The sequence below is a fragment of the Neofelis nebulosa genome, chromosome 7 (genome assembly GCF_028018385.1).
Source record: "Neofelis nebulosa isolate mNeoNeb1 chromosome 7, mNeoNeb1.pri, whole genome shotgun sequence".
NCBI classification, from domain to species: Eukaryota; Metazoa; Chordata; class Mammalia; order Carnivora; family Felidae; genus Neofelis; species Neofelis nebulosa.
Genome location: NC_080788.1, coordinates 18151092 through 18166253, shown reverse-complemented (window position 1 = coordinate 18166253; position 15162 = coordinate 18151092). Strand labels below are relative to the sequence as shown.

Genomic DNA, 15162 nt, shown 5'->3' with positions numbered 1-15162 from the left:
GAATGCTGTGATTCTTTTTTTTTTCCCCACATGTTTTGATATCAATATATGCAATGAAGTCCTTCATGACAAGTCTTTCCTCAGATGTTACTCTTGGATCTGCAGAAATCCTCAAAATGTTTCTTTTAGTATGGGTATCTTCTCTTTTAAGGAGAATATGCACTTCCATTTATGGGCATACATACAAAGCTTCCTAGGCAAACTAGGCAACTAGGGATGGAAGGATGAGGGAAGGGGGCAGTAAGAGGCTTAATAATAGCTGGTCCTCTAAAAAGGAAAAACTTATCCAGAAAAAAGACTCATCTATTTTATCTGCTACAATCAATATCCTATCTTGACCTGCGATCATTTTTTCCAGATGACGATTTCGTGCCATCCAACAGCATTCTAATCATCCCGTGAGAAACTGGTTAGCTCTTTTGAGATACACAGCTTCACACACAATTAAGCACTGAATAATGTTTCTACTGCTAATGGTGCATTACCGTATCTTTATTAACGGTTAGATACACTGTGTTTTTATTTAAAAATAAGCAAGGTGACCTTAAGAAAATTGCAGTTCATTACAACATGGGTGGGGAAAAACCCGAACCCTTATTAAGTAATACAGGCCCAACCAGCCTGACAAATGAGCAGCCCACTGCACGGGCTGTGGCTGACACCTACTGGTAAGCATCACTGAATTACTTTCTGCTAAACTAGTTACAAATGTTTTCTAAATTAAGCCAAAATTCTCTGCATTAAATCCCACATTGCACTTAGCTGAACAACTTTTCTTTACGGGGAATGTAAAAGTAACCTTCAGCAAGCACATTTAAGTATAAAATTTACCTCTGATTTTGAATCAATGATGTTTTACTACACCCTTTTAAGGAAAACTGCCTACCTCCTTACATGCGAACGTTTTTAAATCGTGTATCTTGGAACAAATAGTTCAAATATGTTGCAAACACTATGCTGAGTGATGTGCTCTGGTAGGCACTGTGAGCTACCTGCTTCTTCCTCTTCTCTGGCTGGACACCTGGTAGGACTGCATTTGTCTCTTCGAGCTGGATGTGGCTAAGTGACTTACTCTGCTCAGCGGAATTATGTTGAAGTGGTAGCCTTCAAGAGCCTGAGCTGTGAGAACTAAAACGCATCTAATTCACAACTTTGAAATGTGTCTTTACAAACACTGCGAAGCTTGTTGTGTGTATTGTGACAGTTTGTGAATGAAATGTTTTTGTTTTTTTTTTCCCTTTAGTCCCACAACTGAACTTTAAAAAAATATATATTTATTTTGGGAGGCAGGGGGGTGGGCAGAGAGAGAAGGTGAGAATCCCAAGCAGCCCCCACACCCAGGGCAGAGCCCAATGATGGGCTCCATCAAGGACTGAGATGATGACCTGAGCTGAGCCACCCAGGCGCCCCTAATTAACTTTTTTTTTTAATGAAAAAAATAAAAATAAAATTTTGAAGTGAAATACAAGAAGTTACATAAAAGCTCAGCAAGTTCATAGTGACCTCCACGTGATGCGAGCTTTGTCAGTCTCCATCCCTGACTTTGGACACCATTAACCAGAGTCCCCAAGCAATAAGAGAGTCATGACAGTGTGAGTAAAAGAAGTAATTGTGCTGTTGCAAACTGCTATGATTCAGGGTTCGGCAAAACCTGCTCCATTTCTGACTTCTAAAAACACATTTCAGAGAAGTCATGAATTAAATGTATTTAAGTTCTTACAGCAGTTATGAAAGATGGAATGAAGTTGGACCTCTACCTGACACTATATACAAAAATTAACTAAAAATGGACCAACGACTTAAATAGAACAGCTGAAACTGTAAAACTCATGGAAGGATAGAAGTAAATCTTTATCATTGTGGATTTGGCAATGGATTCACATAAGATATGACACCAAAAGCATGAGGAGCAACAGAAAAAACAGATACACTGGGCTTCACCAAAATTAAAAACTTTTGTGCATCAAAGGATATTACAAGAAAATGAATTACAAGACAGTGAAGACAACATGTAAAATGGGAGAAAATATTTGTAAACCATGTATCTGCTCAGGGTCTAGCATCCAGAGTATATAAAGAACTCTTACCAAAAAACCCCCCAAAGAACCCAATTTAAAAATGGGCAAAGAATTTGAATACTCTGTAAATATATGCAAATGGCCAACAAGCACATGAAAACATGCTCAACATCATTAGCATTAGGGAAATGCAAATCAAAATCATAACGAGGTGTCACTTCACACCTATTATAATAACAATATTTTTAAAAAAACAACTGGAAAATAACAAGTGTTGGGGAGATGTGGAGAAATTTGGAACCCTTGTACCTTGCTGGTGAAGTGGTTCAGCCATTCTGGGAGTGCCTCAAAAAGGCAGAGCTACCCTATAACCCCACAATTCCACACCTAAGTAGGTATATACCCAAAATAATTAAAAATAGGTACTCAAACATTTAAATGTAAACCGTATTCATCTGCACTGTTCACAAGAGCAAAAAGGTGAAAGAGCCCAAATGTCAATCAATGGATGAATGGGTGAACAAACTGTGGCATGCACACACAACGGAATCATATTGAGCCATAAAAGTTATGGACTGATGCACACTACAACTTGGAGGAAGCTTGAGAACACTCTAAGTGAAAAAAGGCTGGATGCAAAAGGATACATAGTGAATAATCCCATTTATATGAACTATCCATAAGAGATAAATCCATAAAGAAAGAACACAGATTGGCTGTCGCCAGGGCTGAAGTGTGGAGGGGAATGGGGAGAAGTTGCTTAATGGGTGAGGGGTTTTACTCCAGAGTGATGGAAATGTCTGGAACGAGACAAAGGCACTGGTTGTGCAACACTGTGAATGTACCAAACACTACTGAATTGTTCACTCTAAAATGGTTGATTTTACATTACGTGAACTTCACCTCAAAAATTATTTTTATTATTATTTTTTAATTTAAAAAAGTTAATGAAGTTTTGGTATCGAAGGAAAAAAGGCACTTCAGTTACAAACCATCACAACATACTCAAGTGCACGTCTGCTCTCTCTCTCTCTCTCTCTCTCTCTCTCAAAATAAATAAGCATTTAAAAAAAAGACTATGGGGCACCTGTGTGGCTCAGTCGGTTAAGTGTCGACTTTGGCTCAGGTCATGATCTCGCGGTTCATGAGTTCAAGCCCCACGTAGGGCTCTGTGCTGACAGCTCAGAGTCTAGAGCCTGCTTCAGATTCTATGTCCCCTTCTCTCTCTGCCCCACCCCTATTTGTGCTCTCTTTCAAAAATGAATAAACATTAAAAAAAAAGAAAAGACGATGTATGACATAATTGTTCATTGTGAGCGGGGAGCATATTCCAAAGCTCAATGTATTATACTTCAGGTACCTCACTCACATACGTATTTGTTGACTGATCTGATGGGGCTAACATTTAGAAACTGGCATCTCATTTTTAAGGTACAGGTGGCTCATTTTAGTATAGTGCATGCTTGAAAATGAATTTCAACTTGTGGAAACACATACATAACAATGGCTTTTGAGCCTTCTGCGGGCAAACAGAGCCCTTCCAGTGTCCAAGGATATGGTCTGGTGTAAGGGAAAAACGTCTCCCCCTGCCACCTCTTTCTAAACCCTCCCTTCCTAACTCCCAAGGCAGAAACTACAAATTACAAAGGGTAGGCTAAATCATGTTCCCTATATTTTAAGAAAGTATAGAGAGATACAAGTTTTAAAAACATTTCTATCAGGAAAAGTTACACAATAGATCTCAGAGGTAAACGTCACAGAGGTAACTAGGAGAACTCACTTAATGCGGAACACCTCATTGCTCTGAAGCGGATAAATGTGGTTACATTTTAACTATATGGTACGAGGCCAGAAAAAGGTCACCAGTAAATACTTGCAGAATTAAAACAAAATACCGACTAGGTGACAATTGAGGAGACCTGGTACATGCTCTAACTGGCCACAAAAGTGACTTTGGACCCGTCCATTAACTTCTTCTAAGCTTACTTTCCCCAAAAAGAAAAATCTCCTAAACTGCCTATAAAGCTCCATCTAGCTTTGAAATTCTGTGATTCAAGAAACAGAATGAAATTAGGGGTCAGACATTCATTTTCTAAACTATTTAAAATACTTTTGTTACCTATTTGACAGGGAACTACTGTCAATCAACCAGTAACGATCAGGGGGCAAACTGTAAAATCTGAAAATTCAGTAGGAAAAGCAGCTTTGGTTTATAACAAAACTCCTACTCTTCAGGCATGTGTGTATTACTGAGACAGGATACATTTATAATCAGTGTTTTTGCAGAACTACATCACATACTACACATCAGCATTAAAACACAAACAGAGCATCTGAACGCTTTACTACTTGACGTATCATTTCCACACATTCCATTTAAGAAATAACAAGAAGCCCCTTATGTTGGAATTCAAAGTGAATCAAACAAACAAAAACAAAACTTAATTCCCTCTCCCAAATTTTTCTGCCACACTTGATGGCACGACGCTCTTTTACTATTTCTTTGTTTTCCCTTCAAGGTTCTGTGATGTTCATTTAATCCAGATCCTACTCTTAACCAAATTCAAAGGGGGTGGAGGGCATAGCTATGTTACTTTCCCAGACATCAGACCCTTTCACCCTCAACCCTGCCACCAGCTGCAGAAGCTGTCGATGCAGCATAAACACAGGCATCGTCATCACTGTAAATCAAAATATCTAGACTCACTGATTAACACAACTTGAGAGCTAGCTAAGATCTTAGCAGTACTCTATGCCAACAATCTTATTTTAATTTTTAATTGTAAAACTAGTAAGTATTTAGTGAAAAAACATAAACTAAACTTCACAGAACCTTTCCCTTGTACTCTGCATCCTTAGGTAAGGTTCTTTCTCTTCCAGCTCCCACCCCCACTCTCTTGCCTTCCCTCAACCTACAGCTCTAATCACTGTTAAGTTTGATTGATGCGCTTTTTAATGTCAGTTTATTTATCTATAAAGTAGGGATAATAATAATGCCTACTTCACAGGATTGTCTTAGATTAATTTATTAGTTAATTAACTTAATACATGTAAATTGCTTAAGACAGTGCCTGTAACTTACTGCTATGATGTTACAAATGATGTTACAAAAGATGTTAGCTGCTATCAGATTTTAACCAATCCCAGACTGATGAACATTTAGGTTTTCATAATGTTTCATTGCATCCAACGTTTTGATGACCATCCTGTTCACTTGACATGTTCATTTGACATATTCACAAATGCTCACTTTTTTTTTTTCTGCTGTGTAAATTCTTACAGGTGAAAAATACCCATTCAGATGCATACTCTTTCAAAATGCCGACCGATGTGCTCAAACCAGCCACCAAAAGTACTCAGCCCAGTCTACTCCATCTGATAGTGTGTGAGAGCATCTTCTTATTGTCTTCCACATCAAGCATTAATAATCTTCAACACTAGGTATTTATTAGTCTTTGCCAATCTAGTAGGAAAGGATGATCGATGTTTTACCTTCCATTGGAAGTTAAACATCTTTTTGTGTTTGGACTATCTGTATTCTTTTATTATTTATTTGCCTGTTTATATTTTATGGGGAAGGTCAAGAATGTTTTCTCCTGGGTCCACAGGAAAGGAAACACTTCCGTGCCTTATGCCCCATCCCAATTTGGGAATGTGATGAACAGACCTCTGCTTCCCGTCAATCCCAGCAGGATATCACTTTTAAGTGAGGTTCTCTCTTGTAGCACAGATTAATTGCTTCATCAAGATCCAGCTGCTCTTACTATTCAGACATAAGCCAAACTCTCCTCTTTCATTAAAACTTAGATGTCTTTTCTTGTCCATTCATATTCACAAACAAAACTGGTAACTGGTGAGAGCTCCGTTAGTATTTGGGTAGGTCACTATTCCATGTCCCCAGGAAAACCTCCTGCCTGCTATTCTCATTAAGAGAAGTTGGCAGATCCGTTAAGGGATTTCGCTTCCTGGTTGGGATTTCTTCCCCACCCCCGTCCAAGTCTCTTGTGGCCTTTTATTTTGTAAATGAAGAAACTGAGGTCCAAAGAGGTGTAGCACATAGAACCTGGGTCTGTTATCTCCTAATATTATGTTTTGCTACTAAACACTGAAACAGCCCCTTCCTGTGATTGCAGTCCTTAAATGCTTCCCCTGCTAATTCCCTCCCTCCATGAACTTCCGGGTTAGGGGTGAGAGCTGGTGATTGCTGCTTCTGAGCTATATTCCTTCTCCAACTCTTAGAAATCTGATTCCAGCTACTGGTGCAGAACTGAGGGGGAACGGGGGTAGGATTCACCTTAGCCCCCTTCATCCTGCACACTCCTATCCAGCCTTCACCTGAAACTTCTCTACACCTGCAGTCTCTCTCCAGAACCACATGTCCCACCCCCCTAGATGGCTTACTCAATCGTGCCTAACACAATTCTTCAATGTCAGTGGATCCTTTGGCCCCTCTCCATTCTCCCTATTCATGCACTCCTCCTTTCTTTCTTTGCCTCCAATCCAGCTCACGTTCCATATTCCATCATCCATGTCCCAATCCCTCCTGCCAAATTACTAAATCCCCTTAGTCCTCCTGTACTGTATTGTATCCACCTGGAAAACACCTAAGCCTTCAAGAATACAACAGCATACCTTCTTCATACCTCAGCTGAGTGTTGTAGGAGAAACTCCCCTAAACAAGGCACACAGTTCCACCATTAAGCCTGGCGACCAACAGCTTGCTGAACAATGCCAACAATCCTGTTACCTTTCTCTGGCCAAAGTGCCATGTGATTCTTCACAACTTCAAGCCTGCGTTCTCTGCAAATCTCCACTCCCCAAGCAGATGGCCTTGCCTGGTAGAATGCAGAATTCTCATGTCAGCTGTGCTAAGTTAGTGGCTTTCTATTCTACTGTGTGGTTTCCTAGACACACAGTTCCTTAGAAGGGAAGGAGGTGTGGACTGAGCAAGAATCTTGCCTATCCCCTCCCCTAAATAAGAATAATTCCCAGTTACATCTATGTTACTCATCAAACTTTCTGAATAAATGGTTCTGCTAAAAGGAACTTGCAAACATTTATTAGATCTACGCATCCCACCCACGTGGGGTTTTGTGTAAAGAGCACCAAAATATGAGCAAACAAAAGGACAGCTGCTCTGACTGCAGAGGAGACACACTACTGCTCAGTTTTCCCATAATTCTCCATCTCAGCCCTTTTTAGGAACCCCCAGGCTCTGAAGAACACAATAAAAAAATAAAAAAATAAAAACAAAACACAACATTGCTCTAGGCAAAATAGGCGCCTACACTTGTCCCCTGAACTTCCTGCCACTGAGTCTTAGTTCATACTTTCTCTTCAGCTTGGGATGTCAACAAATGAAAATTCCATGAGAATAAGAATTTGTTCCAAGTCAGTGACTTGAAGAGTACTGGGCACATAGTAAGTGCTCAGTAAGACATGTTGAATGAATTCTTTTCCTCCTAACCTCCTGTCAAAGTCACTCTTCAGTGTCAATGCAAATAGCATCTTCTTTAAAAAGCCTTCTACAGTCCTGCAACATAGAATTAGATTATGTGTCCTACAAATGTTGGGCAGTAGGCCAGGCATGAGGATACAGAATTTAAGACAGAGTCCCTGCTTTCAGAGGCACTCAGTCTGGAACTCTTATACCTACATGAGAGTCCTTATATTAATCTACTTTATATTCATGTATTTATTTATTTACTTATTCAATAACTATGTGAATACCCATCACGTGACAAACACAGAACTTGTATCTCCTATTCTCTTGTCTTCTAACTACCACAAAGGTGAGATTTAACAATTCTTGAACTGCATTTAAAATAATTATAGGGGCGCCTGGGTGGCTCAGTCGGTTAAGCATCCGACTTCGGCTCAGGTCATGATCTCACACTCCGTGAGTTCGAGCCCCGCATCAGGTTCTGTGCTGACAGCTCAGAGCCTGGAGCCTGCTTCAAATTCTGTGTCTCCCTCTCTGTCTGACCATCCCTCACTTGTACTCTCTCTCTCTCAAAAATGAATAAATGTCAAAAAAAATTTTTTTTCAAAAACTGGATGGAGAGACAACTACTTTCCATATGTTCCTATATGGTCACTAATATTAGAGCATGTATCATTTTTGGATTTAAAGTATGAAAACTTTATTCTATTAAATATATAAAAAAGGCTTTTTTTTGTGTTTTAGTTTTAATATGGCATTCCTCAAATTCTGAGCATTTAACATACAATCATCCTACAAAATATAAACCACTCTGCTATACCAAGCCCCTTGATGAGGAAAGGAAGAAGGGCAGAGACGGTACATTAATGACTTGACTTCTCACAGAAAGGCTCATATGGTGAGGGGAGAGAAGGGAAAGGGATAACGTTGAGGAGAAAAGATTTAAACACAATAAAAGTATTAATTAAAAAAAATAAAACAATGTGAAAATGCAAATTATTGGCAGATTCCCAAGCTTCCTTAAAAAAAAAAAAAAAGGCCAATTAACCCATATGTGTTAAATCATGTTTCCAATGTTTTCTTTTCCCCTTTGGTCAGTATCGTAGTTGTGAGTCAAATTCCACATACTAGGGGCACCTGGGTGGCTCAGTTGCTGAAGTGTCTGACTCTTGATTTCGGCTCAAGTCACGAGCTCACGGTTGTGAGATGGAACCCCATGTCGAGCTCTGCACAGAGTGTGGAGCCTGCTTAAGATCTGTCTCCTTTCCACCCACCCTTGGCACCCCTCCCCCATGCTCTCTCTCAAAAAAAAAAAAAAAATCCACATACTAAATCCCCTTTAGGAAATACACTGTATCAAGAACACCAGCAAACATTCTAAAAGCCTGAAGTCACTAGTTTAGAGCACTCTAGGGTAAGTACTATTTCATCTGCTTTCAAAACCTATGCAGTAAGTCATTCCTAGACTATACTGGATATGTTAGGTGTCTTATATCCAGTACTGTAAAGGAATGGGATGGCTGCTATGATTCCTATACCCTGATCTGCATAGCACTTTACAGTTTAAAAGCTCTTTGATACACACAAATGTTCTAGCTCATTAGAAAGCATTTGAATAAAATACATACACCTATCATAAACATATGCAACAAGTTAATCTCTGATCAACAAAAAGGTGGCAGAGCATGAATTTGAAATGTATGCTTATGAGCCATTATGAATATCGGTTACAACTGTATAGCAGATACCTAGGTATTTTCATAAAGGGAAAACTTTAGCTGAGAAACCACACAAAACCAAAAGCTCACTATAACTTTCATAAACAAAGATCAATTTCTTTGAACAAACTATACTCCAGTAGATTGTGACTAACAGTTAAGAAGTAATCCACTCACAATTTTCTCCTAGTACATCAATAACAAACACGGAAAGAACACCTGGGTGCCTCAGTTGGTTAAGCATCCAACTCTTGATCTCAGCTCAGGTCATGATCTCATTGTTCATGAGATCAAGCCCCACATTGGGCTCCACGCTGTCAGTTCGGGGTCTGCTTGGGATTCTCTCTCTCCCTCTCTCTGCCCCTCCCCCCCCCCCAAAAATAAACAGACATGAAAGAAATTTTTTTAAAAATAACAAACACGGGAAAATCTGGGCTTTAATCCTTGACAAATTATTTCTCACAACACTGGTTCCCCAAAGGGAGGAAAATCTTGGTAAATCATGCAATGATGATTTTGCAAAAGGATTAATATAACTGTACTATTAAAGTTTGATTAAGATAATTAAAGTTTTTTTAAGTTTATTTATTTTGAGAAAGAGATTGAGAGAGAGAGAGCGAGAGAACACGAGCAGGGGGAGGGGCAGAGAAAGAGGGAGAGAGGCTCCCAAGCAGACTCCATGCTCCACGCAGAGCCCAAAGCGGGGCTCAATCTCAGGATAATGAGATCATGACCTGAGATGAAATCAAGAGTTGAACACTTAATTGACCGAACCACCCAGGCTCACCAAAATAATTACAGTTTTAAAACTGAAAAACCTATGGAGTGCCTGGGTGGTTCAGTTGGTTAAGCGTCCAACTTCGGCTCAGGTCACGATCTCGTGGTTCATGGGTTTGAGCCCCACGTTGGGCTCTGTGCTGACAGCTCAGAGCTTGGAGCCTGCTTCAGATGTGGTGTCTCCCTCTCTCTCTGCCCCTCACCCACTCACACTCTATCTCTGTCTCTCAAAAATGAATAAATGTTAAAAAAATAAAAAACTGAAAAATCTAAATAAAAAAAATCTAACTAGGCACTCAAAATAACACATATGCCAAAACGCCAAACACTAAAAATGAAAGACATATTTCTATTTACTTTTAGATATGGCAAAAATGAACAAATCATATGCTTTCCACTCACTGGAGGTATTTTACACAGATTATATAAGACTTTTTCAGGAAAACACTCTATATAAATGAAGCCAGTAAGACATACTGTCAGATATTTAGGATAGTCCAAATAGACTCTTCTCTTAGAGAAGAGAATGAAAAATAGGTCTGTTCACAGAGAAACAAGACATCATAAAATGAGTAAGAATAAGAGTTCAAGTGTAAGACTCAAATGAGGTTAAGTAATAGCCAGAAAAGGCCACGTAAAGCACATCCATTTAAAACAGAGATCAATTTTGACAATAAGAGTGGGAATGAGAAATCACATTAGGACACTCTTGAAAAAAAATGTTTAGTGTTTTTAAATCTTATATGTAATAAAATATATAATAAAGTTCTATATGTAATAAAAAAAAGGTTATAATAACTATTTGCTTATTCTTAGGATGTAAAAATAGTGAATCAAATGTTGCATCTGTGGCAAAAATTTTTCCAACAAACTGGATGAGAGCCGATTCAACATCATTTGATTTCCACAGTGCAATCATAAAGAAGGGTTTTTGGTTCGGGAGGGTTTTTTGTTATGTTTTTCCCCCAAAACAAAGGCTACATGAAGCTTCCCAAATGCCTGTCTTCATATATTTTAATATTCAGATCATCTCTTTTTAAATGCCTCTAACTCAAGGTCATCTTTCTTGGCCTTCTTCTTCTTTACTTTTTAACTTTTTCGGTATGGTAACATCCAAAAACCAGCTAAGGAGCCTATCCCACAAAGAAAGCAAAGACAGATGCACAGGGTAAGTGAAGTGGGGTTCTGGAATGGAAACTAATTCTATGACTGGCACATTAGTGAATATTTTGCTTTCCTATACAACTCTTCCTGTAACCTCATATTGGAGGGACTTGGATAATGAATTCTCCACTAACGAGAAACCCCTGTATTTGTATCCTTACCACCTGCTGAGATACAAGAGGGGATGTACATCCTGGTCTGAATGTCTTAGGATATGTAAAATAGATCTCGGTCAGGACCACATTACAAATGATTTTTTTTAAATGCGATATAATACTGTACCAAGGTTGTCAGGGAGTTCCTTTTCATATAGAGCCTCTCCAAGTACTGTAGTCCCTCATCTTTCAGTAACTCCAATGGAAAATGGTGCAGATTCCTGTAATTTAAGAACAAATTCTTGTGCTTTTCCAGCCTTGCCACAGAGATCGTCTTACAAAGTTCAGATGCCATGACTGAATATATCCCATCAGGCACGCTGCAGCACTACATCTTGTCAAAATTGGTCCATTTCTAAAGAGAACAAGAAAATTGAATCATTATGATAGTGCTCATAAGCATTGTCAAATAAACCAGTTAGCACACACAGCTATCAGCAGACACTAAAGAGAGAGTTACACATTTGATCCCTATATTTTTCCTTCATAACAACTGAACATATTTAGGAGATGAGAGCAACTATTTAAATACTCTCACTACTTAAGCAATATGTACCACTTAGCAGCAACAGTTCTAACTGAAAAACTAGTTCTTGAACTTGAGATAGGAATGCCTAAGAGAGACTAGTTTCATAACATGCACCCAGACAGCTTAAAAATCAGATAGAGCAAACCCATTTCCTTCTTGAGCTACCTCATTTTATGTGTAGCTTAAGGTGTTTCAAAAATATTGCTAAATACATACAAAACATCTAGACCACTTACAGCTTCACTTTCGTCATTTCTTACTATGTACAGAATATTGCCCTATATCCTAATTTTTTCCTTCTTTTACCTCTATTTTTTCCCTTCTTCGCTTTGTAGATTATCAGAAGCAGTAAAGAAACAGGTCCAGGAATATACAGTTTTATTATTTCAATGAAAGAAGAAATACTGCACTAGGAAATAAGAACCTTGTATTATTTTCTTACAATCTTTTCAGGCCTCAGTTGCCTAACATATACAAGGGAGACAGCAATTTATTGGTACAGGCCAGAACCCAGAACAGATTAAATTCTCTTCTAGCTCTGAAAGTGACCGGGTAGGAAGAGAAATAACATTTGCCATCTTATCAACTAGGCACAGAGCAGAAACAAACTTCACAATCACTTAACTAACACAAGAGGAAAAAAACTCAGAGCTTCAACAATGTTGTCCGAGGTCAAATGGCTCATAAGGGATAAAAGCAAGGACTCCCCCCTCCCCACTTTGGGGTACAGATGAGGGTGTCCAGTGGATTTCAAAGACTGGGTTCTTCACAGGATTCCAAAGGATATTAAGGAAATGCAAAAACATTAAAAGGCTGAGTGAGCTCTGTGCAAAGGATCTACCCTCATTTTCCTGGGCATCCTTTCTGGAACTCCCTAACTGAAAGTGCCTTTCAAAGAAAAAAATTTTTTTTCTTAAGAAAAACTATTTTCACTGGGTCTTAACACAAAGTTAGTGCAAAATGCAGTAACATAAGCCTTCCATTAGCAGAGTTTTGTAACTTTTTTGGTAATTTTCTATTATTTCCAAACTCCCAATTCCTATCTAGTATGAAAGCACTTGCCATTTCATCTAAAAGGGCAGACAATGTGGAATATCCAATAATATCCCTGGTGCAACATAAGAATTCAAAACCTTCCCATACTGATTCTACCTACACACTTAACCTGTTTTTATGAGACATACGTCACTTTGAAGAACATATTCCATCTTTCTACATCTTAATTCTCTGACCTGCAAAGCAGAAGGGAACTAAACCAGAATCGATGATTCTGTGTCGAAAGAGAAGTTTGCCGGGTTATTACTCACTGAAGTGGTAAACTGGAAGCAGGTTAGATGGCTTACAAGGGCTGCAAACTTAACACATTTTGCTTTTCATCAGCAATCCGAATTCTCCCCAGTTTTTTTCATCCCTTAAATGGAAAGCTTTAAGTCATGAGTGGGTCCATCCTGCCATTCACCTGGTACCTCCAATTTATCTTAAGGCCAGTGGTTTCCATCTCCGAAATACATCTCAAGTCCATCCACATCTCTCCACCAGCCAAAACCAAAAACCACTCTCACCTCCGGCCAGAGCCGTGAGTATTACTGGTGCCCATTCTACATACTTTCTAACACATTAATCACTTAGCAGTGGACCTTTAAAAATGTAAATCCCATGGTCTCTTCTCAGGGAAACTCACTCCCTAGTGCACACATATCAACTAAACACAGCCTTCAAAAGTTTATAAGAAAATCAAGCTCTTACCAAGCATTGAGGGCTCCTCACAATCTGGCCCCCCCTCCCACCTCGCTTCTCCAGCCTTATTTGGAGATAAGATATACCCTTCCCTGGCTTCTCACCAAGCTCCTGGGCTTTTCTAGTCCTTTTTTCCTAGTCTCTTGGAAGAGTCCAACTCTTCACACCAGTTGCTACCTCTCCTCTTAGCCTGGAAAGCACCGTCCCATCAACCTTTGGGTTTCAAAGTAAAAATCACTCTTCTCCTGTTACTTTTTTTTTTTTTTATATGGAGGCCTCCTCACGATCTGGAATCTAAATATTTACTGGTGTATCTATTGTCAATCTAGCCAACCGACTGGAAGCTCCTGAGGGCAGACATCTTGCTCTTTCTTCACTCTTGTATACCCGCCTGGACACAATATCTAGCACAAAGCAGGTGCCCTCAAACGGCTGATCAGTGGATGAAAAGTAGAACATGTAATACTGCAAGGTAGATTTTTTTTCACTTTCTAATCTTTGGTCATCTTGTAGATACTACATCCTAAATGCTTGCTAAGTACCATAAAAATCCCTAATCCATACAACTACGCATTGCAATAGACATTATTTAGCCTGTTTTATACATAAGGAAACTGAGTTTCTCAGAGGGTAATAACTTGCCAGAATTCCAACCCAGGTGGACCGACTCCAAAGTCTGTGCCTTGCCTTACAATATAGCCTTTCAGGCACTTCAGTGTTCAATGGAGCCTGTTTCTTCCATATTATTAAATTTAAGTAGTAGCCAACGCTTATACAAACGTGAGACTACAAAGCAAAACTACACCCAAAACCCACACTCACTGATGAAGAGCCAATAAGAGAATTCAGTGTAACCTAATTGCTTTCCTTCTGAATCCTGAAGGCTGGGATTGGGCTGCCTTTAAAACATCATTTCACCTTGCTAAAATACATCTGGCTACAAAGGCAGTGTGGGAGATAAAATCTACATAAATGAAATCTGAAAGGTGCCAATAAAAATGCTAATGGTTTTCCAAAACGCATTCATTGGCAAGATAAAGCCTTTACCAAGATGGTTAATTTCTTCCACAAATTCCCTTCACTACCTCTTAATCTACTAACGATAAATGGGACACTTAATAATATTAACGGTATGCCAAGTGTACCTCCACAAATTTTCTGACATGTAAACACCAACCCACTTTATTGTTTAAAACAAGTAAACAAATCCTTCCACCTTAAGAAAATCCACACGTTAAGCAGGTGTGTGTAAAAGGAGACCCTCAGACTGACTTCCGTATTTAATTCAGTAGAATACCCACTCCAATTTTCTAACACTGGAAATTAGAGAATTAAAAATTGTATATTAAAAGCATTTGTAAAAGACTGTCTTCCCAGTAAGTCTTGGGCAAAACACCTGCCGCTTTGCCCGAGTTAACCAAACACTAAGGTCGTTACAGTTTGGAAGCAGCGAGCTCAGTGGCAGGGATTTCACAGACCCGATATCGGAATTCTGCAGCCACAGAGGGCGGGGAGGGCCCGGCAGCTATGGCGACCCGAGGCCGGACGGGCCCGCTCGGGCCAGGGACCACTCGCCGCTGCCCAGACGCTTCTGCCAGACCCAGCGTGCTGGCCGGGGAGC

General features: G+C 39.4%; 1 protein-coding gene across 5 annotated transcripts in view; it reads right to left on the bottom strand.

The window, feature by feature from the left end:
- LRRC28 (leucine rich repeat containing 28) overlaps window positions 1-15162 on the bottom strand; it is a 186561-nt gene that overhangs the window by 141646 nt on the left and 29753 nt on the right. For 3 of the 5 annotated variants that reach the window (XM_058736730.1, XM_058736729.1, XM_058736733.1), the window contains exon 2: window positions 11403-11630. In XM_058736730.1, the coding sequence (XP_058592713.1) occupies window positions 11403-11570 (168 nt within the window). In that variant the 5' untranslated portion in view covers window positions 11571-11630. Of the gene's footprint in view, window positions 1-11402; window positions 11631-13111; window positions 13216-15019; window positions 15040-15162 lie in introns of those variants that run through there. The other 2 variants (XM_058736731.1, XM_058736732.1) reach the window with 2 other exon arrangements.